The sequence below is a fragment of the Meles meles genome, chromosome 21 (genome assembly GCF_922984935.1).
Source record: "Meles meles chromosome 21, mMelMel3.1 paternal haplotype, whole genome shotgun sequence".
NCBI lineage: Eukaryota > Metazoa > Chordata > Mammalia > Carnivora > Mustelidae > Meles > Meles meles.
In genome coordinates, this window is record NC_060086.1 from 3,863,942 (window position 1) to 3,888,798 (window position 24,857).

General features: G+C 41.8%; 1 protein-coding gene across 6 annotated transcripts in view; it reads right to left on the bottom strand.

The window, feature by feature from the left end:
* Window positions 1-24,857, bottom strand: part of AUTS2 (activator of transcription and developmental regulator AUTS2) — a 1,107,048-nt gene that overhangs the window by 568,245 nt on the left and 513,946 nt on the right. For all 6 annotated transcript variants that reach the window (XM_045993027.1, XM_045993031.1, XM_045993028.1 and 3 more), the window contains one exon: window positions 21,634-21,669. In XM_045993027.1, the coding sequence (XP_045848983.1) occupies window positions 21,634-21,669 (36 nt within the window). The remainder of the gene's footprint in view (window positions 1-21,633; window positions 21,670-24,857) is intronic.

A 24,857-nucleotide genomic window follows, 5' to 3' on the forward strand; every position in this document is an offset into this window, starting at 1 on the left:
CTGAACCAAATGAGCCATGCAGGTGCCCCAAACTTAATTACTTTAGATAAAAATTGTAACATAAGCAGTTGACATTAGATTTGAAAATAGTTTCTAAGAAACAGAACTCTGTATATCATAACTCCATGTGCCTCTGTTTCCAAGGAAAAGAACATTTTTGCCCTAAAGCAGTTGTTCTCAGGATTTCTGATCTCCAGATACCTTTATACTCTTAAAACGTTTTGAGGACCTCCATGACATTCTTCTCTGTGTGTGTGTGTATGATGTTGATATTTTCTATACTGGAAAGAGAAATGGAAAAAAATGCTTATTTACTCACACTCATTGCTAACTAGCAATAATAAGCACACTGCACATTAATAACATATCAGTGATATTATAGGATTAGTTCAGCTTTATGGATCTCCTAAAACCAGTCCTAAAGTAAACTATGAGGTTTTTTCCCAGAATATCGAAGAGCATAATGGGAATAAAAACTGAAAAATGAATTTCACTTGCACTGGTTTTTAATACCTGAATCAGAAAAGCAAAGCAATGTGTTAAAATCTTATCGAAGACACTCAGTTTTGATGAGCTTGCTTCCTTATAATAAAGTATAATTCTAGAACTTTCTTTTAATTAGTTTTGTTTTGCAAGCCATAGAAAACAACCATGTTTCCTTCTTGGTTTCATTACTCTAGGTAGGAATTTTCATCAGGTTTTTCACTTATTAAAAAGATTTATTTACTGATTTGAGAGAGAGTGCACATGGCGGTAGAAGAGAGGGAGAGGGAGAGAGAACCCCAAGCAGACTCCCAACTGAGTGTGGAGCCCGACAAGGGCTCATTCCCAGCACCCTGAGATCATGACCTGAGCCAAAACCAAGAGCCACATGTTCAACTGACTGTGCCACCTAGGTGCCCCTAGATTTTTCACTTTTGAAAAATGTAACATTTGAGAGAGAGAACGGGGGAGCGAGAGAAGCAGCAGAGGGAGAGGGACAAGCAGACTCTACACTTAGCACCAGATGTGGGGCTCGATTCCAGGACCCTGAGACCATAACCCGAGCTGAGATCAAGAGTTGGATGCCGACCAACCGAGCCACCCAGGTGCCTCTCACTCTTGAAAACGTTAAGTCTGTGTCATTTACATGTTGGTTTTTTTTTTTTTGCTTTACTCTGATGTTTCCTTGAAAGCTCTACATTCAGCAATGGGCAAGGCCACAGTTCTGGACTTGAGGAAAGAAGCCCCAGGTAAAAGGACTGTAGCAGGTAATTCCAACAACTAAGACGTCAAAGAGGAGGCTATTGTGCTCACGCCTCTGAGGTCCTTGGTAATGGTGAGACCAGGCCCATGGGCTGAGTCAGGATTTCCAGAACTCTTCTTAGTTGAAAAGCAGACAAATTCATGAGATTAAAAACCCAAGATCCAATGGAGCAAGAATGAATTATTCAGGGCTAGATGAACCGCTGAGGGTCAGGAAAGTCTTTGATACTGTTTTAATGTTCTATTTCTTTTAATGTTCTATATATAAGAAAGCTCTTTCTCTTTTTAAGCTATCTATAATTCATAATGGTTTAGTATATTCTGTTTTTATTAACTGCAGTATTTTAAAATAATATTTCATTCTCATTGGCTTCTCTCCTTCCCCCGCTGCCCCGACCCCTATCCGAGAATTGAGAAACTCAAAGTCTTCTAATTTTTCATGGCAATATAGTTACTTCACAGGTTCAGTAAGACTTGGTCTCCCTGTTTACCAGGACACGCCTGGAAAAATTCTAAGGCCTCGTCTGGAATGCCTCTGGAATATGCCTCTGGAGTAATGCTTATTCTAGAGTAACGCTCCTTCAACCAGATATGATAGACACTGTTTGGGAATTAAGGCTGCCTTTATGGAGCCATTACTTACAAAGTCCCCCAGACAAACTAGCTTGGTCTCTGACTTACAGGGTCCAGCTGTACAAACAGAAAGGAATGTCTCTTCCACCTTGGGATATTTTGGGAACTTTGAGAAAAAAGAAATTCACCGAAATACAGTTGACCCCAGACCAATAAAATCTACATAGATCTTTGACTCGCTAAAACCATGACTACTCACAGCCTCCTGCTGAGCAGAAGCCTTACTGATGACATAAACAGCTGATGAACAGGCATCTTGTATGTTACATGTATTCTGTGCCATATTCTTAAAGTTAGCTGAAGAAAAGAAAATGCCATTAAGAAAATGAAAAAGGAAGAGACACCTTTACAGTACTGTACTGTATTTATTGAAAAAAATCCATAAATTGTGAACGCCTCCCCCCAGTTCCAACCTGTATTGTTCAAGGGTCCCTGGATATAGGTACTGCAAGTGGTGGGTAGAGTTCCTTGGGTTCAGTTTCCAGCCGTAGGACCCAAACAGAGACTTCTGAAATTTGGTACGAAATGCTTGTAAAATCTTCCAGGAAAAGTGAACGTGAAAAGGCTTTATAGTAAACTGACACTCTAGCTACACCCATGTGAAGTAATCAGGCCACTTCTAACGAAACCAACCTTCCTTTGGGACTATTTTTGCTCAAATGGGAAAATTTTGCTTCCTGGGAACACGAAGCATGGTCTATAGTGTACTCATCAGCATTACATTTCTTTTTATTATTCCATGAAAGCCAGTTTCTAACTCTGTAAGTTGTAGATGTGTGATAACCATTCAAAATGATTATTGTGTAGAATCAAGCAGATTCTGTCTTATAAGGCAGAGGCTCCACTGAGTTCCCTCAAAGTCAACTGAGCTTTCATGTACACATTCACTTCAACATTCCCTGTCTAGAACTGTTCAATATTCCTCATCTATAACTGTGTCTAACCTCGTGATTCTCTGTTGCATCGGCTATAACATCTGCCAGGTTCATTATTATTTAAATAAAATCGTTACAATGTATACATCTTGCCATATATGAGAGGCATGATTTTACATGACATCTTTCAAAAACATCTGTGAACATACTCATCGGCTCTACAAAACTTAATAATCTCTATTTTTTTTAATCCCCCACACTCTTGGGCCATTTCCCTATGTTGAAGGTATTGCATTACAACCTCTCCTTTAATTCTCTCAGACCAAATACCAGTCACCATATGATAGCTAAATTCTGAAGTTTTAATGCTTTGCAATGTGGACTGTAACCAGAAATGAAAGGAAAGGCGTGCTCTTAACAGTCAGCCACATACGCATATGTACATATGAACATGATTGTAAAGTTTTAAATACATGTTTAAATAAAATTGTGCCACTGCTCCAAAATTCCACACTGTCTTTATACAGGCTCTGGAACTCTGAGGCATAGGTTTTGACTAAAATATTAAAAGTGAGCAGTATACACAGAGAGTACAGAACACTCAAGTTTTCATGATTTGAAATTGAAATCTGAGGAAGCAGAAGGCTTTATATGTGACAGCTTAAACGCTTGTAATCAAACTAATTGGTAGCACGATGACCTGAAATGAGTTTAAAGTCACTATAATGTATGTTTAGCAATCAACCAAGTGATCCTTTCTTATTCAGGCTCACGTTTAGCAAATTTTATGTTACAGGACCAAATGGAAGTAGGAGTTGGAAAGCAGAAAATGAAAAAGTTAAAATACATAAATAATTCTATTGCTTCCAACGAGTCAATGAGGCAAGAATGAGCCTATGGCTGGATTACAAAAAACAATAAAACAAGCTTGATGCACGGACTCAAGAATAAAAACATTAACTGAGCTCTCTGTTGCTTAAAGAAATCTTACGTACATAGAAACTGACAGGTTTAAAAGCAGAGACTCCATGCTCAAACACGTAACTTAATATAAATGAAACCCACAGCAATTTTCTCAAATCGAGGAATGGACCCACAAACAAAACTTCTAGCAAGGACCAATGCAGTCTTCTTCCCGTTCTCCCAAGTAAGACCGCGTCCTACCCAGAAATTAACAGTCTTTGCATAAGTATGACAAATTATCTGGCAGAAAAAGGATCAAATAAAATACAGGATCAGACTTCGATCCGCATCTAACTGAGTCTTGGACAACCTATGCTATAACGAGAAAAGGGAAGATGCAGATGAAAACTCACTCACGCGCACACACTGCTAATTAAGTCCAGTAGTAATTACTGGCGATGAGATGACTCTCAAATTACGTCATGTATGTGCACACCTCAAGTCTGTGAACACTGTTGGGGACTCCTCCAGAATCTTTGGAGGAACTTGTTACAAATCAGTGCTTCTGGGTTGGCAGGGGTGGCGGTCCTGAAAGTGACGGTTTTGAGAAGTAAAAACCTTCCCAGGAAACACCACCTTTTAAAATAATGCAAGGGTCGGGGTGCCTGGGTGGCTCAGTGGGTTAAAGCCGCTGCCTTCAGCTCAGGTCATGATCTCAGGGTCCTGGGATCGAGCCCCGCATCGGGCTCTCTGCTGGGCGGGGAGCCTTCTTCCCCCTCTCTCTCTGCCTGCTTCTCTGCCTACTTGTGACCTCTCTCTGTCAAATAAATAAATAAAATCTTTAAAAAAAAAATACATGGGTCGAACAATAAATCTCAAGACAAAATACATATCCAAGCATGTGGAATACAGCCAAAGCAGTTTTTTTTAAAAGATTTTATTCACTACATATTCCACAGACATTAAAAAGATAATAAAGGAATATGATGAAGTCTACGCTATAAATGTCAACCTAGATGAAACGGACCAATTCCTTGAGAGACACACAATGCCAAAACCCATACACGAAGAAACACATAATCTGAATAGACCTGATTAAAAAAATGAACCAATAATTAATTAACTCTCCAAAATAAAAAGCAGCAGACCCAGATGCGTTTGATACCGAATTCTACTAAACATTTAAGGAAGAAATTTTAGTAATTACCTACAGTCTCTTCCAGAAGATAGAAGAAGAGACAATGCACTTCAGGACTCATTCTATGAGGCTGGTGTTACCTTAATATTGAAACTGGACAAAGACGTTAGATGAAAACAACAGTTTAGACCATTATCTCCCATGAGCATATATGCAAAAATTCTCAGTAAAATATTAGCCAATCAAATCCAACAGTATATATATATATATATACATATATATATACACACACACACACACACATATCTATATATAAGACACACCATTATGAAGGAGAAAAGCAAAGATAAAACTTCTGTCAAAATCCAATACCGGAGCACCTGGGTGGCTCAGTGGGTTAAAGCCTCTGCCTTTCGCTCAGGTCATGATCCCAGGGTCCTGGGATCAAGCCCCGCATCGGGCTCTCTGCTGGGCGGGGAGCCTGCTTCCTCCTCTCTCTCTCTCTCTCCCTGCCTCTCTCTCTACTTGTGATCGCTCTGTGTCAAATAAATAAATAAAATCTTAAAAAAAAAAAATCCAATACCCATGCTCCTGGATTGGAAGAATAAATATTGTGAAAATGTCTATGCTACCTAAAGCAATCTACACATTTAATGCAATCCCTATCAAAATACCATCTATTTTTTTCAAAGAAATGGAACAAATAATCCTAAAATTTATATGGAACCAGAAAAGACCTCGAATAGCCAAAGGAATATTGAAGAACAAAGCCAAAGTTGGTGGCATCACAATTCCGGACTTCAAGCTCTATTACAAAGCTGTCATCATCAAGACAGCATGGTTCTGGCACAAAAACAGACACATAGATCAGTGGAACAGAATAGAGAGCCCAGAAATCGACCCTCAACTCTATGGTCAACTCATCTTCGACAAAGCAGGAAAGAATGTCCAATGGAAAAAAGACAGCCTCTTCAATAAATGGTGCTGGGAAAATTGGACAGCCACATGCAGAAAAATGAAATTGGACCACTTCCTTACACCACACACGAAAATAGACTCCAAATGGATGAAGGACCTCAATGTGAGAAAGGAATCCATCCAAATCCTTGAGGAGAATGCAGGCAGCAACCTCTTCGACCTCAGCCGTAGCAACATCTTCCTAGGAACAACGGCAAAGGCAAGGGAAGCAAGGGCAAAAATGAACTATTGGGATTTCATCAAGATCAAAAGCTTTTGCACAGCAAAGGAAACAGTTCACAAAACCAAAAGACAACTGACAGAATGGAAGAAGATATTTGCAAACGACATATCAGATAAAGGGCTAGTATCCAAAATCTATAAGGAACTTAGCAAACTCAACACCCAAAGAACAAACAATCCAATCAAGAAATGGGCAGAGGACATGAACAGACATTTCTGCAAAGAAGACATCCAGATGGCCAACAGACACATGAAAAAGTGCTCCACGTCACTCGGCATCAGGGAAATACAAATCAAAACCACAATGAGATATCACCTCACATCAGTCAGAATGGCTAAAATTAACAAGTCAGGAAATGACAGATGCTGGCGAGGATGTGGAGAAAGGGGAACCCTCCTCCACTGTTGGTGGGAATGCAAGCTGGTGCAACCACTCTGGAAAACAGCATGGAGGTTCCTCAAAATGTTGAAAATAGAACTACCCTAAGACCCAGCAATTGCACTACTGGGTATTTACCCTAAAGATACAAACATAGTGATCCGAAGGGGCACGTGTACCCGAATGTTTATAGCAGCAATGTCTACAATAGCCAGACTATGGAAAGAACCTAGATGTCCATCAACAGATGAATGGATAAAGAAGATGTGGTATATATACACAATGGAATACTATGCAGCCATCAAAAGAAATGAAATCATGCCATTTGCGACGACGTGGATGGAACTAGAGCGTATCATGCTTAGTGAAATAAGTCAATCGGAGAAAGACAACTATCATATGATCTCCCTGATATGAGGACATGGAGAAGCAACATGGGGGGGTAGGGGGATAGGAGAAGATTAAATGAAACAAGATGGGATTGGGAGGGAGACAAACCATAAATGACTCTTAATCTCACAAAACAAACTGGGGGTTGCTGGGGGGAGGTGGGATTGGGAGAGGGGGAGCGGGCTATGGACATTGGGGAGGGGAGGCGAACCATAAGAGACTATGTACTCTGAAAAACAACCTGAGGGTTTTGAAGGGTCAGGGGTGGGAGGTTGGGGCAACCTGAGGGTTCTGAAGGGTCAGGGGTGGGAGGTTGGGGGAACAGGTGGTGGGTAATGGGGAGGGCACGTTTTGCATGGAGCACTGGGTGTTGTGCAAAAAGAATGAATACTGTTACACTGAAAAAATAAATTAAAAAAAAAATTATGAAAGTTAAAAAAAAAAAAAAATCCCAATACCCAGTCATGATAAAAGCTCTCAGCAAAGCGGGAATAAAAAGGAACTTTCCTCACCTTGATGAAGAACGTCCACAAAAAAATCTACAGCTAACATCATACTTAATGATAAAATTCTCAACGCTTTCTTGTGTAAGCTTAAGAGCAAGGAAAGGAAGGCGCCTGGGTGGCTCAGTGGGTTAGGCTGCTGCCTTCGGCTCAGGTCATGATCCTAGAGTCCTGGGATCGAGTCCCCCATCGGGCTCTCTGCTCAGCGGGGAGCCTGCTCCCCCCACCCCCTGCCTGCCTCTCTATCTACTTGTGATCTCTGTCTGTCAAATAAATAAATGGAATCTTTAAAAAAAAAAAAAGAGCAAGGAAAGGATGTTCTCCCTCACCAGTCTTTTTGAATACCATACCTGAAGTCCTAGCTAATGTTGTTAGACAAGAAAAGGAAACAACAGATATACAGATTAGGAAGGAAAAAATACAACTGTTTTTGTTCTCAGGTGAAATGATCACTTACACCTTTGGGTTGTAGAAAATCCAAAAGAAACTCCTAGAAATAAGTGAGAGCAGCAAGGTTGCACAATACTAGTTCATGTTACAAAAGGCAATTACTTTCCTATATACCAGCAATGAACAAGTGTTTTTGAAATTACGACATTATCAGTTACATAAGCAAACCATAAAATGAAACATTTAGCTATGAATCTAACATAACTTATAACATATGGAACATTTATATGTAGAAAATCACAAAATTCTGAGGAAAGAGACTAAAGCCAAAATACATTTACGGAGAGATATTCCATGTCCATGAATAAGAGGATGCAATATTGTCTAGCTGTCATTTCTTCTCAACTTGATCTACAGATGCAATTCAATTCCAATCAAAATCTCAGCAAGGTATTTTATGGCCATTGACAGATTGATGCTAAAGTTTATAGAGAAAGACAACAGACCTAGAATAGCCAACTCAATGTTGATGGAGAAGAACGAGGTTGAAGAACTGATGTAACTGAACCTCGAGTCGTACTACGAAGACATCTCAACTGATATCACTTATCTACAGCACCTGAGATGCTATAGCGCTCCTGAGACAACAGATAGATCAAGTGACAGAACAGAGCGCTCAGAGATCAGTGGAAATGAAGTCAACTGATCTTTTTTTTTTTTTTTTAAAGATTTATTTATTTGACAGACAGAGATCACAAGTAGGCAGAGAGGCAGGCAGAGAGAGAGAGAGGAGGAAGCAGGCTCCCAGCCAAGCAGAGAGCCCGATGCGGGGCTCGATCCCAGGACCCTGGGATCATGACCTGAGCCGAAGGCAGAGGCCTTAACCCGCTGAGCCACCCAGGCGCCCCAAGTCAACTGATCTTTGACAAAGGACCAAAGGCGATACCATGGAGTGGAGGTAAGTCTTTTTGACAAACGGTGGTGGAACAACTGGGCACTCACCGACAATGAAGAAAAACACAAACAACCTAAACACACACCTTACACCCGACACAGAGACTAACTTAGAATATATCAAAGACCAAAATATAAAATACGAAACTGAAACATTCCTGAAAGACAACAGAGGAACAGCTCCGTGTGAGCCGGGTACAGCAACGCCTTTTTGATACAACACCAAAGGCACAACACGTGAAATAAATAATTGATAAGCTTCACTTCATTCAAAGGAGGAATTCCTGTTCTGTGAAACACAATGTCAAGAGAATGAGAAGACACGCCACAGACTGGGAGAAAATCTCTGCGAAAGACAAAACGGATAATGCACTACTATGCAAGTATATAACAAAACTCTTCAAAATCAACCAAAAAAACCATGAAACACCTGATGAACGAATAGGCAAAAGTCCTGAACAGACACCGCGCCAAAGGAGAGATACAGACGGTAAGCATATCAAGAGATGTTCAACGTCAAAGTATCATTAGAAAACTGCGTATTTCTTTAGAGATTCCATCGTTTATTTGTCAGAGAGACAGCGCAAGCGAGAGCACAAAAGCAAGGGGAGCAGCAGGCAAAGGGGGAGAAGCAGGGAGCCTGATGCAGGGCTCGATCCCAGGACCCTGAGACCATGACCTGAGCTGAAGGCAGAGGCTTAACCCACTGAGCCATCCAGGTGCCCCTAAACCATAAGATCCAGTCTTGGAGCCCCAGTCTTGGGCTCCTTGGTATTTATGCAAATGAGTCAGAAACTTATGTCCACATGAAAACCTACAGTCACGTGTTACAACTGCTTCATTTATAATAGCTAAACTCTGAAAGCAGCCAAGATGCCGTCCGGGGAGTGAAGAGGTACATTAACTATGGGACAGCCGAACAATGGACTCTTATTCAGCACTTAAAAGAGCTATCAAGCCACGAAAAGACATGGAGGAGTCTTAAATTCATGTCACTAAGTAAAGGAAGCTAATCTGAAAAATCGACACGCCGTGTAGTTCCAACGACATCACGCTTTGGAAAAGGAAAAACTACGGAGACAGTAAAAACTGGAGACTGGGTTGTTGGGGGTTCGCAGGAAGAGAGGACTGAACAGGGGGTGCAGAGAGGATTTTGAGGGCAGTGAAACTACCCTGTATGATATTCTAATGGGGGATCCACGTCATATTTCAAAACCTAAGTAAGCCCTAATGTATACTATGGGCTTTGGGGGATAATGATGTGCCGCTGTAGGCTCATCAATTAAGACAATATGGGGTGAGATGTCGTTAGCAGATTTGTGGGAGCTAAAGTTAAGAAAAACTCCCCGTACTTTCACTTCCATTTTTCTGTACGTCTTTCAACTGTGCTAAAAAGTGAAGGTTTTTATGAAGCAAACAATAAAAAACTAAGCTTCCTAGGAAGCTTTCCCAAGCAGCGTTCTGGGAAAGTTGGGGCCTGGTCTAGCATCGGTGAGACTTTAACTAGATTGGCATGACTGTTAAAAAAATTATATTATGAGGCATGAATATTAAAAAAAACACTTATACAACCTTTAAAAAATATTTCACTTATTTATTTCAGAAAGGGAAAGCATGAGCAAATATGGGGAGGACAGAGAGAGGAGATTGTGGTTTCCCACTGAGCGGAGAGCCCGAAGCAGGGCTGGACCTGAGCCAAGGCAGACGCTGAGCTGACAGAGACACCCGGGAACCCCTTATATAACCTTTCTCTGGAAGAGAAAAACTAAGGTTTCACATTTAGCTGAAAGATAAGGGCCCACTTGGTTTACTATTTAGTGAGGAAAACAAAGACAGATAGAACTTACCATTTGGCCTATGTTCCCAAAGGTTTCAGGGGGGAAGGCAGATCCTATTTTTCCACTCCTCGATGTGATGTAAGTATTCAACCTCTTGGCAGGACAGTTCTATATCGTTAAGCTTAATTCTCAACTTGAATTCTTCCCCTAGTTGTAGGACTTTGGAAAAGATACTTAACTTTTCTTGTGCACAAAATGACTTTTATAAATGGTCCCTGCGCATGTCTCGTCTCTTACTCGGTTGTACAACAGTCTCTCCAACACAGAAGTGCGGACCTCGAAAGACCCTTTTAAAGAGCACCTGGATCCATCCTTCCGTTGAAAGATGAAAAAAATGTAATTTCATGGCCCAACCAACTTAGACTTTGCAATGATTTCAAAAGTACACGACGTTTTCTGTCCTCGAAATTTAAGTGTGTGTCACAATTCAAGAATTCTGTATATATGATAGGTCTGTATATAACACAGACCTGTTATAAATAATAGCAAGCTTTTCAGTTGTCTCCTTTCTCTAATTATTACTCATGCGTATCTGTTATGACATGAATACTGTATCAAACGGCACCTCTTTCATACTGTGTCCTTTTATCTGTCTGAGATAATACTGCTTGTTCACACGTATTAGAATGATTTGAAGAGGCTTAGCTATGAATACCCACGTCACAATGGAATCTATGATAAGTATATTTTAATGGTCAATTACTTCGCCATTCTGCAGCAGAACAAAGGTGTCCACATGATACGTTCCAGTTAATTTTTTTTTAAACTGGATAAGATGTCTACAAAGGAAAAAGAGTGTACTAAGCATGTCCACAGATTGTCTCAAAGCCCTTTCCAGATGTAGGTATGGAAAAACAAAACAAAGGAAGAATGTCTGATTTTTTTTTTTTTTGGAGGCTCCAGATAAAAATCACCAAGGGAGATAAATACCCACAATAATATTTAATAATATTAATAATACTATTATATTAATATTAAAATTAATATTAATAGTAATTAATATCAAAATAGCTATCTTTAATTATTTAATATAATATTATTAATATTATATATATAATAAATAATCTGTAATAGCCAGTTACAGGTAGCATAAAATCCCATGCAGAAGAGACATGACAAAAAGAGCAATGAGGAAAACCTAGCAGCATGGCTATTTTCGAGTCCACAGCTTGGATGGCGAAGGGGAAGTCACACTTAGGGCAGTGGGAAGTTTTCACCAGCACGGTGCTAAGAGAAACAACGATGCCGTAGTCGGCAGCCTCTCCGAAGCTTTGGGTAACGGACAAGTGTACTGAGTGTACCAAGATGAACTTCGACTGAGGTTAAAATACACACGTGTGCGCGCGCGCGTTTGCACGTAATTATTCGACGTACGGAAAAAGCACAGTTGTTAGGTGAATGTACTCAAAAGCACAGTCAGCCCACCCTAGCAGTATTTAGTTTTCTGAGCTCGGTTTCAGACTGGCAGGCGGACAAGAGTGTATGTGAGGTCCCTTCTGACTCAGAGGTTCTATGAACACTAAACCTATAAACATAAAACCAAAGTAATAGACCCATTTTCATTACCAAATTGAAAACTGGCAATTTAGCAAGGGAGGAGAATAACCTGCGACTCTATCATGCCTCTTCACAAACGCAGCATGAGACTTCCATGTGGCCCCGATGCTTATCTGTTTAAAACTCGATGAGGACGTATCGGCTTCTACAGTGTCCCTTGCTTCCCCGAATGTTCTAGTATCAATGCTCCTTTTGCTCGGAGAAATCAGGATCTCGTATCACACTGCTTCATTCTGTTATAAAGCTTTTTTAACATGTATTTCAATAAACTCTGAAGGAACCAAATTTCTTGTGTCCGTTGGGGTTTGGGGTGGAGATGCAAGTTCCCATGACTTCCTCTGCACAGGATACAGCCCTGCCTTCCCTCCGCAAAGTCAGGCCTATTTCCCACAAAAGTAGGAAAAAGTATGTTACCTACAGGATCCTTTGGCAAAAGGTAAAAATGTCAGTGTCCTCTTTAGGGACTAAAATGGGAGTAAAAAGAGACACCGTAGGCTTGGGCGAGTTCTTGGTGGGTCTCTGGAATGTTACCTGCATGATTCAGTTTCTCCTCAATTTCCTCCTGCGGCAGGCCGGCGGTACACGCCGCCATTTGTTGGTCTGGGCAGGATTTTATGAGATGTGATGATCGTATGAAATATTAGGAGGACACCAGGAACCACAGCTGCTATGCCTTGCTGCATTTTTAACGGCTCCTTCAAATCAGAGGCCGCTACACACAGCAGCCCATTCAGACAGGAAACACTGCAATTATCTGGCTTCACCACTCCCCTGCAGATCTGCTAGTACATTACGGTTTATAACCCTAATAGACAGTCATCACCTTTGGCAAGGCTTCTACTTGAGAAGAGCCACAATCTGGATTTGTTACAAGAGAGCTGTCAATGGAGACTAATAGGCTTTGTTGTCTTGCTCCTTTTTTTTTTTTCTTTCCCTACTCATTTTGTTTTGTTTCCATCCTGCAGACCAGATACCAAAGATTTCAGAGCAGAAATTAAGTGTAGTAGGAGGCAGGTCTCTTTAAACACGATTGTTAGTGAAGCTAATTACTACAGGAAATCAGAGATCATTCATTAGCCTGGTAAGCAAATTAAGGTTTGTTAACAGTGATTTATAATGCCGGGCCTTGGGTGACTGTGCTGGTCTGTTCACGTATATGCGTATGGAACCTGACAGTTTATTAACTGAGCGGTATCAGCTTGTCACCAGGGTGCTTCTGTTAAAACGACATTGTATTTTAAACGGATAAACGTTTTTACACAAGCAAAATGCATTTTAAATGTTTGGCTTCCGAAGTCAAGTATCGGGAGATAAGTGAAGTGTCTCGAACTGTCTCAGCTTCCAATAACTCTTGTTTACTGCCGGAGAGGACTATAGGAAAATGTGACACTTGGAGTTAAAACGGCACTTTCCCTCTTTAACAAGCCCCAGTTGTGTTTTTTAACCTCTTTTCAAACGATACTCTTGGTGTTTCACAAAGCTGTAAGTTTCCTAAGCAATGGATTGGGAGGCATCTAATTTACAATTTCGGGAAAAATATATATTTTTTAAAGCAGTTAAGCAAAGGAATGAGTCCTTTGATCTGAGATTCTGATGGATAGTCCATAAAACTCCAGGGCAGCTAAATCTATCAAAAATGAAGGTTGTGCGGGTCGTCAGAGTAAATCTTATATTCCACACTGCCCAAAGCTCATTTTATATAATATAGCTCATACCCACTAATTCAACATTTCTATAACCTGGAAGTCCGCAAGAAGACTAGGATGACTTCTTTGAAACCAGTGTCAGAAAAAGAAAACGGAGACGGACAGGAGGGAGGGGGAGACAGAGAGGAAGAGAGAGAGAGACAGAGAGACACTTTCTGCATCCCGTGACCATGACCTGTCCATTTCCTCTGGGATTTTCACACTGGAAAAGTCTTCCCTGAGTCATCTCTGTGATACCCTAGCTATGGAAAAGCACGAGACGGCAGCCTCCACATTTCTATATGGTAAACTCCTAACTGAATACCAGAAATATAAAATAATATTTTATTATTTATTATGTATTAATTTCAAAGGAAGGCAGACTTGGTCACTCAATGGAAATGTGGATCTCGGGGCGCCTGGGTGGCTCAGTGGGTTAAAGCCTCTGCCTTTGGCTCAGGTCATGATCGCAGTGTCCTGGGATCGAGCCCCGCATCGGACTCTCTGTTCGGCGGGGAGCCTGCTTCCTCCTCTCTCTCTGCCTACCTCTCTGCCTACTTGTGATCTCTGTCTGTCAAATAAATAAAATCTTAAAAAAAAAAAAAAGAAAAGAAAAAAGAAATGTGGATCTCTTTCTTTGCGGACGCTGAAGAGCAGTGTTCATTAAGCACTAGGGGGACTGTGGCCTTGAATTCCTACGGTTCACAGGGGAGCTAAGAGAGGCAGCGAAACCAACTGAAAGCCCTGGTCCCACACGGCAAACATTTAGGTGTAAAGAAGCTACAATCACGGATCTCGGAGTATTAGAAACAAAGGCCCCTTAAGTAATTATCTAGTCCAGTGGCTTGTAAAATCTCCCCCGCCCCGCCAAAATGATTTATTTTCTCCACATCTGAGGGGCCGAGGAAGGGGGCTGAGGGGACAAGCAGACCAGGCCAAGGGCTATTTCCCCGCATCCATCAGGAGCACCTGGATTTTAGTCTTATCTCTTCGGTTAGAGCTCGCCACAGCTAACACCAAAGACTCCGGGGGACGGCAGATGTCTGAAGACACCAGGCTCTCTCTTCCCAGAAACGGGGAGAAGATGAGAGTGTTAAGGGGTTGTGGCAGCTCGAGATTCCAGTGGAGGCTTTCCCATCGGATTATGCTGTGCCCCAAATTTCTCAACTCCCGGGCACTGCATGAAGACGTTGAAACTAAAACGTGGGCACAGAAGACAATTCCCTCCGCTCAGCCGGAGGGGCCGCGCCACCGTGCGGATCCTGCACGTGACTCAGGGTCTGCTCACCGGAATCCAGCTTGTGCTGCTCGGACAGTCAGGGGAGGCTGCTCAGGGCTCACTGATCCCGTTCCCAAAGCTGAGAGTACTCACACCCAACCAAAAGCAGAAAGAAAGGAAATGGAAAGTACAATTATATTTCTAGTCTTAGGCCCTTGAAATCTATGCCTAATCTAAGCCCCCCCCCCAGGGTAACTAAGATTAATTCTGCGGTTCCTCACCTCCCCCTAAAGGAAACACCCTCTGCGGAGACGCCGGTTTTGTTACTTTATAAGAGAAAATTATAATTCAGGGTAGCATTTAAAGGTTACAATTCAAAAACATGGTAACGTTTTATCATTAGAAAGAGCAGTTGATTTCATTTATCCTAATGTTTCTGCACAGTAAATAGGGAGCTTCCAAACCACTAGTCAGGCCCCAGCTTTTATGACGAGTCATGGCTTCCAATATTTTATTCCATTATCAGAATTAAAAATTCATAAAAATATTTGAGTATAAAAATATTTTTGTATATTTAATGTTACATAAACATTTTAGCAGTGTGCTCACGTGGGAGATGGGGTGCCCCTGAGACCAATGATTCAAGTTACTTTGGGGGACTCACTGGGTAATTCTTAGGGGTCACTGAAGAAAACTCTATGTACAACCACACCCCAAAGATATCTTTTGATAAGCATAAGGCTGAGTTTTAAGAACATATTGAAATTCTCACAAGGTACTACTTTTTTACTTATTTTAACACAAATTTCAATTTGCACGGCAAAGTTTTGTTCTTCCCTTTAGTCTGGACGACTCTGTGAACTACTGCTGCAGACTTAGACAACTTGAACTTCTAACTACCTCCTGTAACTTCCAAAATCAATTTTAAAAATCAAAAATCAATTTTAGCTTCCTAAAATCCAACCTCTCCTTCCTGGGCTTCCTATTCTGAGTGAAAGAGGCATCACAGTCATCGATGCTGGACTCCCGTCTCCCTCATTTTTAACAGATCACTCAGGTCAAGCCTGGGGCCGCCTATAAATCCTCTCTTCCAGCTCCTTCCCTGGCTTTGTTCCACATGCCCTATCATTCACCTGGCCAGTCCAACCTCTCTCCACAACAGGATACATGCAGTCGACGCCAACCCACTCGATGACGCCATTTTTCTGGCTCTTACCTTTGCTGCCTCAAACTTTGCTCCACCTTTCCCTTATCTGTCGAAAATCTGAACACCCATCCAGTTCTGAGTTCCGCACAATTTAGGCCTTCCTACAATTAACCGACCCTTATAAACACTCCCAAGTGCTCTACTCACGCTTCTCACAGGAATGAGCAGTTTTCCACAGATCAAACTCAACTATGTACGACCTGAGGGCCAAACTTACATCTTATTTACCTTAAGAATGAAGAACGGATGTTTAATACGCATTTGACGATTAAAACGCACGGAACTCTTCATCTGGTGAGCTATTTTCTAACTCGATCTGTACCAATGAGCTTAAACGCCCCCAAAACAACTGGAGAACTCTGATGGAATCCAGATTTTTCAAGAAACTTCCATTATAATGGAAACTTGTCAGTAAATAAGTAATGGCCAATAGTTCATTTACCCAGAGTTAATTATTAATAAGTAAAAATATTAGAGTCTTATTTGAGAGACATGTTAAAATACTCAGCATCATTTATCTTTAAACACTTGGCAGGTTTTGATTAAATACCTGAATTACAAAACTCTCTCCCAGCATCACTAGCAAGCACTGGCAGGTAGAAAGGAAGATGAATTTGGATGGCTTGCTGTCAAGACCAGGCTGAAGTAGTTGCATTTCTAAAGTTAAAATCCAGAGAAGCATTATAAAGTTAAAGAATGTTACGTTCTCCGTAGAGCCCAAATCCTCTTATTTAAATGCAATGTGTCACAAATATTTAAAAGCATCACAGAGGAAGGAAAGGACCTGGGTTGAAAGAAGCCTAAATTCCTCAAGAGGGACATGGTTTTTCACATCTGTAACATCACCCAGAACAATGTCTGATGGAGAAGGTGCTCAGGACTTAGTAAAGGTCAAAAAGTCAGAAGTGTGTTAAAAGAAAGATCCAGTCTTCAAAAACAAACAACCAACCAAAACCAGAGTATTCAAAGAGAAACAGCAGATATTTCAAGAGTCTATAGTCAGAAACATCGAACAGAGCAAAGAATTTAATCCCTTTATGATCTTATAGCTGTGATGGAAAGCCAAAGGTCAATATTTTGCGCCCCAATGCCTGTTACCAACACTAGCAACATAACTTCTTAAGTAATGAGCGCACAGGAAAGCAGTAATCACAAACATCCCATTTTAAGAAGTGTACCACTCCAGGGGCACCTGGGTGGCTCAGTGGGTTGGGCCTCTGCCTTTGGCTCGGGTCATGATCTCGGGGTCCTGGGATCGAGCCCCGCGTCGGGCTCTCTGATCAGTGGGGAGCCTGCTTCTCTGCCTCTCTGCCTGCCTCTCTGCCTACTTGTGATCTCTGTGTGTCTAATAAATAAATTAAAAAAAAAAAAGTGTACCACTCCACAATTCTCCTCTATTACATAACCTGGTAATTTTAATCATTACGTAGAGGTGACCTGGTTTCCCTGATAATCCTAAAGTATGTATATGTATATGTGTATTTGTATTTATACTTAGCTAGATGTGATGCGATTGGGTAGAATTAAAGTTGTTAGTTGGGAACGGTTAGAGAACATCTCTGGGATCACTGGAATTTCCAAAGCAGGATCCAAGCTCTTTGAGATGATGGGCCTAAGACACTGAGATTCAATCCTGGAAGGAGGCTGAAAATTACCCAGAGAAGGAGAACGAACGAAGAAAAGCTTCCTTGATCCCAGGGATCAAGTTCAGCCTGACAAGTCAGTCGCCCCGACACCAACCGCACCCACCGACTACTGGCGTATGGGCTCAAGTGCTCGTAAGGAATGAGTCCCAAACGTCCCTGTGATGACACATCACACCACTGGCAACCGGGAGATGTTTGCGCTGGTCTGCTCACTCTCCTCACTTCAGTTACGTCATTCAGGCATGCTAGGGCATCGGCATCCACTTTTCTTTTGGGGGCCAGGGAGCAGCAAATACGTGATACAACCTCCTAGCACCGAACATGTTGAACAGATCTTTCTCACTCTTCCAGCCCAACCTCAAGAGCTGTTAGGAGTCCTCCATCTCTCCAGTCTGATGGAGGAAATAAGCGAATGACCGTACCGGACAAATTACACAACTGTGATGCATGAACACCTCGAACAGTACATTCTGCCACCGTGGCGCTCACTGAGGGTCACAGAGAGTGAATTCTGTATTTGTTTTCTGTTCACAGATGGAGTAAGGTGCTTACGGCTGACCGAACACACAATCACAGGCTCCTCCGAAAGCTACAAGAGCGTTCCTGACTCACAGCTCCAAGTTCCAGAATTCACCGCTTGCAACACTGATTTCTGGTGGTGACCCTCTACCTACCGCCACATTAGACAGCCACGTACTGAGACCAAGTCGTGTCCATCACACACTATAATGGGAATAATTTGCTATTAATGAGGGCTGTTGTGTGTGCATTAAACACCCTGTCTCATTTAGAATTCGCAACTCTACGAGGTGTGTGCAGATCTACAGATATCTACAACCAGGCTTCAGATCAGTCTGTCTCTAAGTTCTTAATTATCCACGATGCACAACAACATTTCAAATACATGTATAAGGAGAGAATATAGCCCCAAACATTTAAATTAGAATGAAAACGTGGTCGCTGCATTAAGGTTTAAAAAAAAGAAAAAAGAAAAACCCTACACACTCCAACGAGTTTTGCTACTCTTGCCAAAATAAAAAAAAAAAATTTTAAAAAGCAAATAGATTCCAACTAGTCTATACTTCCATTTATATTTAGAATATGAGCTGGGCTTGAGTATGTAATGAATATATATGTGTGTCTCTCTGTGTATAACACCCACATTATTCAAAAGCTCCCAAAAATGTGAAAAGTTTGTTCCAATCCTTCTTTATTTTGTCTACTTTAAGAATCCTTTGCAATATGCTTATGTAAATACTGATTTTAGCTGCTGTTCTCTGTTCTCAAATCTTCAGCTTATAAATGGATTGGAAAAGTAACAGACCTAAGCAGACATCTTTGGAACACAAAACCAGAAAGATATAAACAAATACAACTAAATCAAAAACAAAGGATTCTTCTTTAAATTCTCTAACATCACGAATGAGAAATGGGAAGAACTGCCAGAAAGTAGAATACAGTTGCTGTGGACAGGGGTGTGCACAGGCACACGTGAGTGTGTGTGTACTTGGGTGGGTGTGTATTTTATTAGCACGCACAACGATCAGCATTTTACCCTCGTTCACTGATAGTTCCTTGAGAGCATAAACTCTAATTAAAGGAAATTGTGACGTTAGAGTGACGCTGGGGCAAGCGAGAGTGTTCAAGAAAACAGTTCCGGGTCATTAAACTCAACAGGTGAGCGCCCTCAGTTTGCTTACACCAGAGTTCACACTATGGTTCAACGGCATTAAAAACACAGTGACTTTGCTGGTGAAGTGTCTCCGTCCACACTTCAGAGAGAGGCTGAAAAGGAAAGACAGGGTCCACACATCACCATCCCACTTACCTGATGCTGAGCCTTCATTACAGACACAAGTAAAGGCTAATATAATATCACAGATCAGAAAGCACAGTGCAAAAATGTTGACACAAAGTTCTTATAAGTTGTGAATCTATTTCCACTCAGAAGCGTGAAACCCACCACTGCTGATGTTAGGACCTGAAATCAAGTGTTACGTGTGATATAGTGTTGGCATGAAAATTGAAACGAAGACACGTTTCGATGAGAACTTGGCAATAATATCCACGGATCTTGCACTTTGATAACAGAATAAACCCACTACTGGAAACACATTCTAGGTAGAGCATTTCTGTCAGAGTTGAGCGCTGACCATGCAAGCGGTACGTGTCTTTTCCATGTAAGCTAATGATACTACAGGTTTGTTTGGTTTTTTTTGGTAAGCAAATTTAAAAAAAAAGCAAGAGCAATTTTATCAAAGGACAGACTTTTCTACCCCTCCAACACTGAGTATAAAAATCATTTTAGATTCATAACTGCAGACTCCTTCCTCATTAAAAACATATTATTAAAGAATAAAAAACCCTCCTAGAATTAGCAAAATAAGTGACAGAGTATAATAAAATTTTTGGTATTTCTACAGATGACTTTCTTCTATCAGGGTTATCACACTGACAATAAAAAAAAAAAAATACTAGAATGTTCAGTCTCGAAGTGATCAAGGGCTCAGTTAGTGGTTTGGGCCTCCTTCTACTGAAGAAAGCCAAGAGGGATAATTTCGCTTTTGGACAGAGAACAGACACGGGAGCCTCCAGATTTCACTTCCAGCATCTCAACCCACATCCAGCCTGGTGTGAAGACGCGGCAGATGGACTAACTCTGTCATTCCGACTGCTTCGGTCCTGCGTGTTTCTGGAAGCATGAATATTCAGCCACAATAAGGAGCAAGGAAAAGCATGCTGACTGTATTAAGCAGGTACCAAAAAATCTTTATCCTTATCCTTTTTCTCCTCATTATCGTAAGATTAAGATAAAAAAAAAATCAACACTTAGAATGTGCTACTTCTGCCAAGCTTGGAAAAGACTGATCATTCAACGAAATGCTGCCGGTTTTCATATATTTAATGTAAATGGATGAAGAGAAATGTGTGGGCAGAAGAAAACCCGCGTAATTAGCATTTTAGAGGGAAGAAATTTAAAGGCAACTAAACTGAATCAGTAATTATTTTCCACTTTGATTTATTTTCATGATTTCATTATTTTCTCGGAAAATGCTCAGCAGGCATCAGAGGACCAGTGTTCGTCACTGAGAACACAAGTCTGATTCCTTTCAATACCCCAGAAAACCTCCACACTGGCACGTCTTCATCTTCTGTACATATGCCTGTTGGTAACTCTTTTCTATTCAGATCTTTGAAAAAGACTACTCAGTCCAGAAAGGGTAATTTTGCTATAAATGAAAGAAAAGAAGTGACAGTTTCTCTGTGAGAAAATTATCTCTGAGCTAATCCCTAGAAATGACACCATCCCAAACCCTCTGGAAGGACAGAGAAACGTCGAGAGATAAACTAATACACGTGCATTTGCTACGATGAGGAGTTCCACGGTTGCTTAGAGGAACTCTAAAGGCCACGTGCTCAGACCGTAAGGGAAAAATCCACTAAAACACCACCTTTCATAGAAAAAAAATTTTTTAAAGGCAATTCACTGTAACTGTGGGAAAGTTCTTCAAGAGATCTCGAAAGTGAACAAAAAGCTCCATGCAGAATCTGAATTCCATCCTCCACACGACACCTGTCACTAAAAATACAGTGACATCGGACAGGTGGCAAGAGCCATCAATTCTCCATCACCCTGGGCACCACACCTCCATCTCACACTAACTTAGGACTCCCAGGGCCCTATAGCTTATGTATTTTAAAAATAAAATAACCCTAATGAAAGGATGGGTAAGAGTCTGCTCTTTAGGACTGAGAAAGGATTTCTTTGATTTTGTTTGTTTTGTTTTGTTTTCACATGCGCACGAGCAAACATCACAGACGTAAATCAAGGCCAACGCCAGGCACACATGGGAAGTCGGGGTCAACTTACGAAGTAGCCTGTTCCCAAGCTGGAAGGAGGTGAACTCTGCAAGAAAGCAAAAAGAGAAAGTGGCAAATCAGCAATGGTCTTTAACACGCTCCCATCCGCGCAGCTCATTACCAGCCCTTTGTGGGTTTTCATCGCTACATCACGTCACTGGCGTGGACTGCCTCTTGTCATCTGCTACTGAAGCAAACACCGTGTTGGCTTCATTTCCCCCTTCACATCTCTCAACAGCTCAGACATGCTAACGTGCTGTTTACTGAATTCCAAGCTTCTGCGGTGGACGTAATTGCCAATTTATTTGACAGGCAGCTGGGTAATGAATTAATGATGGCATTTCGCCCTGCGCTGAGACTAAACAGACACGCATCAGCCTACCTCCCTGACTCTCTGACATTCAATGCCCGGGTCTCAAGCTACTCGGTTTTGTGGCCGCAAAGGGGCAGGCAAGAGGAAAAAGCCCAGACTGAGTTGAAAATAAAAGCCCAGTGGGTTTGGATGACTTTTCCAGTGTATGACCTACTTGCCAGTATATTCCCCAAAGGCACCAGTTAGTACACACAGAGCGCTTTTCAAAAAGGAGACATTTTGTAAACATAATTAGTAGAATAAAATGCAAAGAATGTGTGGGTAATGGGAAGCAGTGAAAAGCACCATTTTCCCCAACGGCTTAGTCACAAGAATGATCAACTTAAGGCTTCCACAGTTCGGACACTGGGAAAACTAAAAAAAATAAAGAAATAAAATTCTGAAAGGTTTGCAGGGCATCACTCCTTTAGGCAAAGAGGCCAAAAAGAGAACTTGGTTTTTGATTTAAACTTGTCTGTGATCCACGCTTGTTTGTACTTCTTTTTTTTTTCCCTAAAACCTGTCATTACAAATTTGTTTAAAAATGTCTAGTCTCCTTTTCATGACCAAGAAAGTCCTCAAATAAGCTTGAAACACAGAGAATGCTAGTTAACACCGGGGCGGTCTTCTGGTCTCAGCGTGCTGTCCTCGCACCAGCAAGGCCTTCTCCCTGACTAGACTGCATCAAGTGTGGCCCCTTCCCTGGGTGGGCTGGCTTCCGCCCCCACGCACTCGTTCCTCACTTCCCTCTAGCTCGCCCACCCAGGTGTCCTTTCCCTGCTTTGCAGCTACCCGTAGCAGGGACCACCCGCTGATGCCATCCCCGCTTTTCCAGCACTCAGGACGATGCTTTGCACGCGGGATGCATGTAACAAGTATTTGCTGAATTAATGTGTGAACACATGAGAGGTTGGATTGCACAGGGGGAGAAAAAAGATCAGGTGAATTTAGCATCTCCGAAAATACAGGAGATGTGGGTTTTCTTGATTTTAAACTGTCTTCTGAGAGGGAACGACGGTGCTTGAGCACGAAGGGCATCCACATCAAGCAAGGAGAGTACCGTCCAGGGCGTTCCTAAACGCACACCCAAAGCAAAACTTTCTTCACTGGGTGTTTCGGAGAGGCTCGGGGGAACGAAGGACAACCGAGGTGCGACCCTGCACACTGGACTTAGTTCAAAAGATCTCGCTGCAGTCTTGATCCCATAAATGGGATGTAGGGAGATCACAGTAGCCACGGAGACAGCTTCTCATGGCGGTGACTAGCCACGCGACGGCATCACCTGTTTCCGGCACCCACAGCCCTCCACGGAATAGAGCAAGGAAAAAGCCCACTTATGTCTCCACCACCCTGGAGCCATGCCCCTGGGAGATAAACTCATTCTAGGATGAATTACTCAGAAAGAACATGGGCACTTGTTTATTTCAGGGTTGTTTTTTCCCCTCCTTCCTGCAGATGTATTTCATCCGGAAGCAGAAGGACCCCTGCAAACCCACCTCGCACCCCCACATATATATCATCTTATTGTATACCAAAGAAAATTACATCCTTCAGGTCTGGAGAAGCTCTGTGACACTCATTTTGCATATATATTGTGCATTACTCAGGGAGCTGGGTGGAGAAGAGGGCTTTGTTGTGCATATTTGTTCTGGCTACTGTTTATGCAGGTCTGACTGAACGAGGGAACAGTGGGTATCATTTCAATTTCTGATGTCAACATCAAATTACTTATTTAATTTCATGCCTGGCGAAGCATTGTATAGCTACACGCAGAATCATTTCACTTCATTTGTTATGCTGTGTTTTCGTGGCGATTGGCTTGCCTTCCAACTGACAGCTTTAATTACGACACGAATTTGATTGCACTGCCGAGGAATTAACATAATGCAACAAAGCATTTAAGCACCCTGCCTTACAACACCCCCCCCCACAGACACATGAAAGAACGCAGACACTGTATCCTCACGTACACCACAAGTCCATTAGAGTTTCAGTATTCGCTAGAAAGCATAGAGAACCTTATGGCCAGAGGCTACCCACACTTCCCAAGCCACTGTACTTCTTTTTCTAAAGAGGAAAAAGTTGGGGGCGTGAAGCTATGATTTCTAGATTTGGGGGAAAAAAAAAAAACTCTGAAAAAAATCCTCCTAATCTACTTTGCCAAACCTCCATAGCGCTGACATTTCTTCCCTTCTTCCTCCTTCTCCACCATATTTTTCTTGGCCACTTGCCAGCTCCCTTCAATCATCACTGGAAAATCTGAACAGAAATCACGTCTCTGAAAGAGATACCTCCTTGTCCGTTCTTCAACCTCAAGAACGTGGCTATGGCCTTGTATTCATTGGGACACGATCCCTGGTCACCAACACGATCTCCACCAGATCTTCTATTAAGCAGATAATAGAAGTTCTGAGATTAGCCACAGGGCAGGGGTCAGGGTTTACTGAGAGCCCTTGACACACACCACATGCCTTAGGACTTGGTAGCCAAAAGGCCCAGAAGAGCCTCAATCATGAATACCTAACCTAAGTTTATATCTGAATATAGATGCAAATACTGGATAGTATTCATCTTTCTCCCAAGTCAGAAATTCATGAACACCTGAAACCATGATTATGCTGTAACAATGTCTAGAAATAGCTTTTCTATTGTTTGAAATGTGTTACGTTAGCTAAGTTACAGATGTGCATTAGGGATTGGCACCAATTTCTCACATAGGAAAGAAACACACACCAAGAGGTAAAAGGCCTCGGGAAGCAAAGAAATGCTGATGCCCTGACCATTGAACCATTTGATAAAATCAAGTTCATTTCAACTTTCCATGCTGCCCCTGGTCAACATCTAACGAGAAGGGGTCCTCCTGGTTTGTTTGTTTCTTTCTT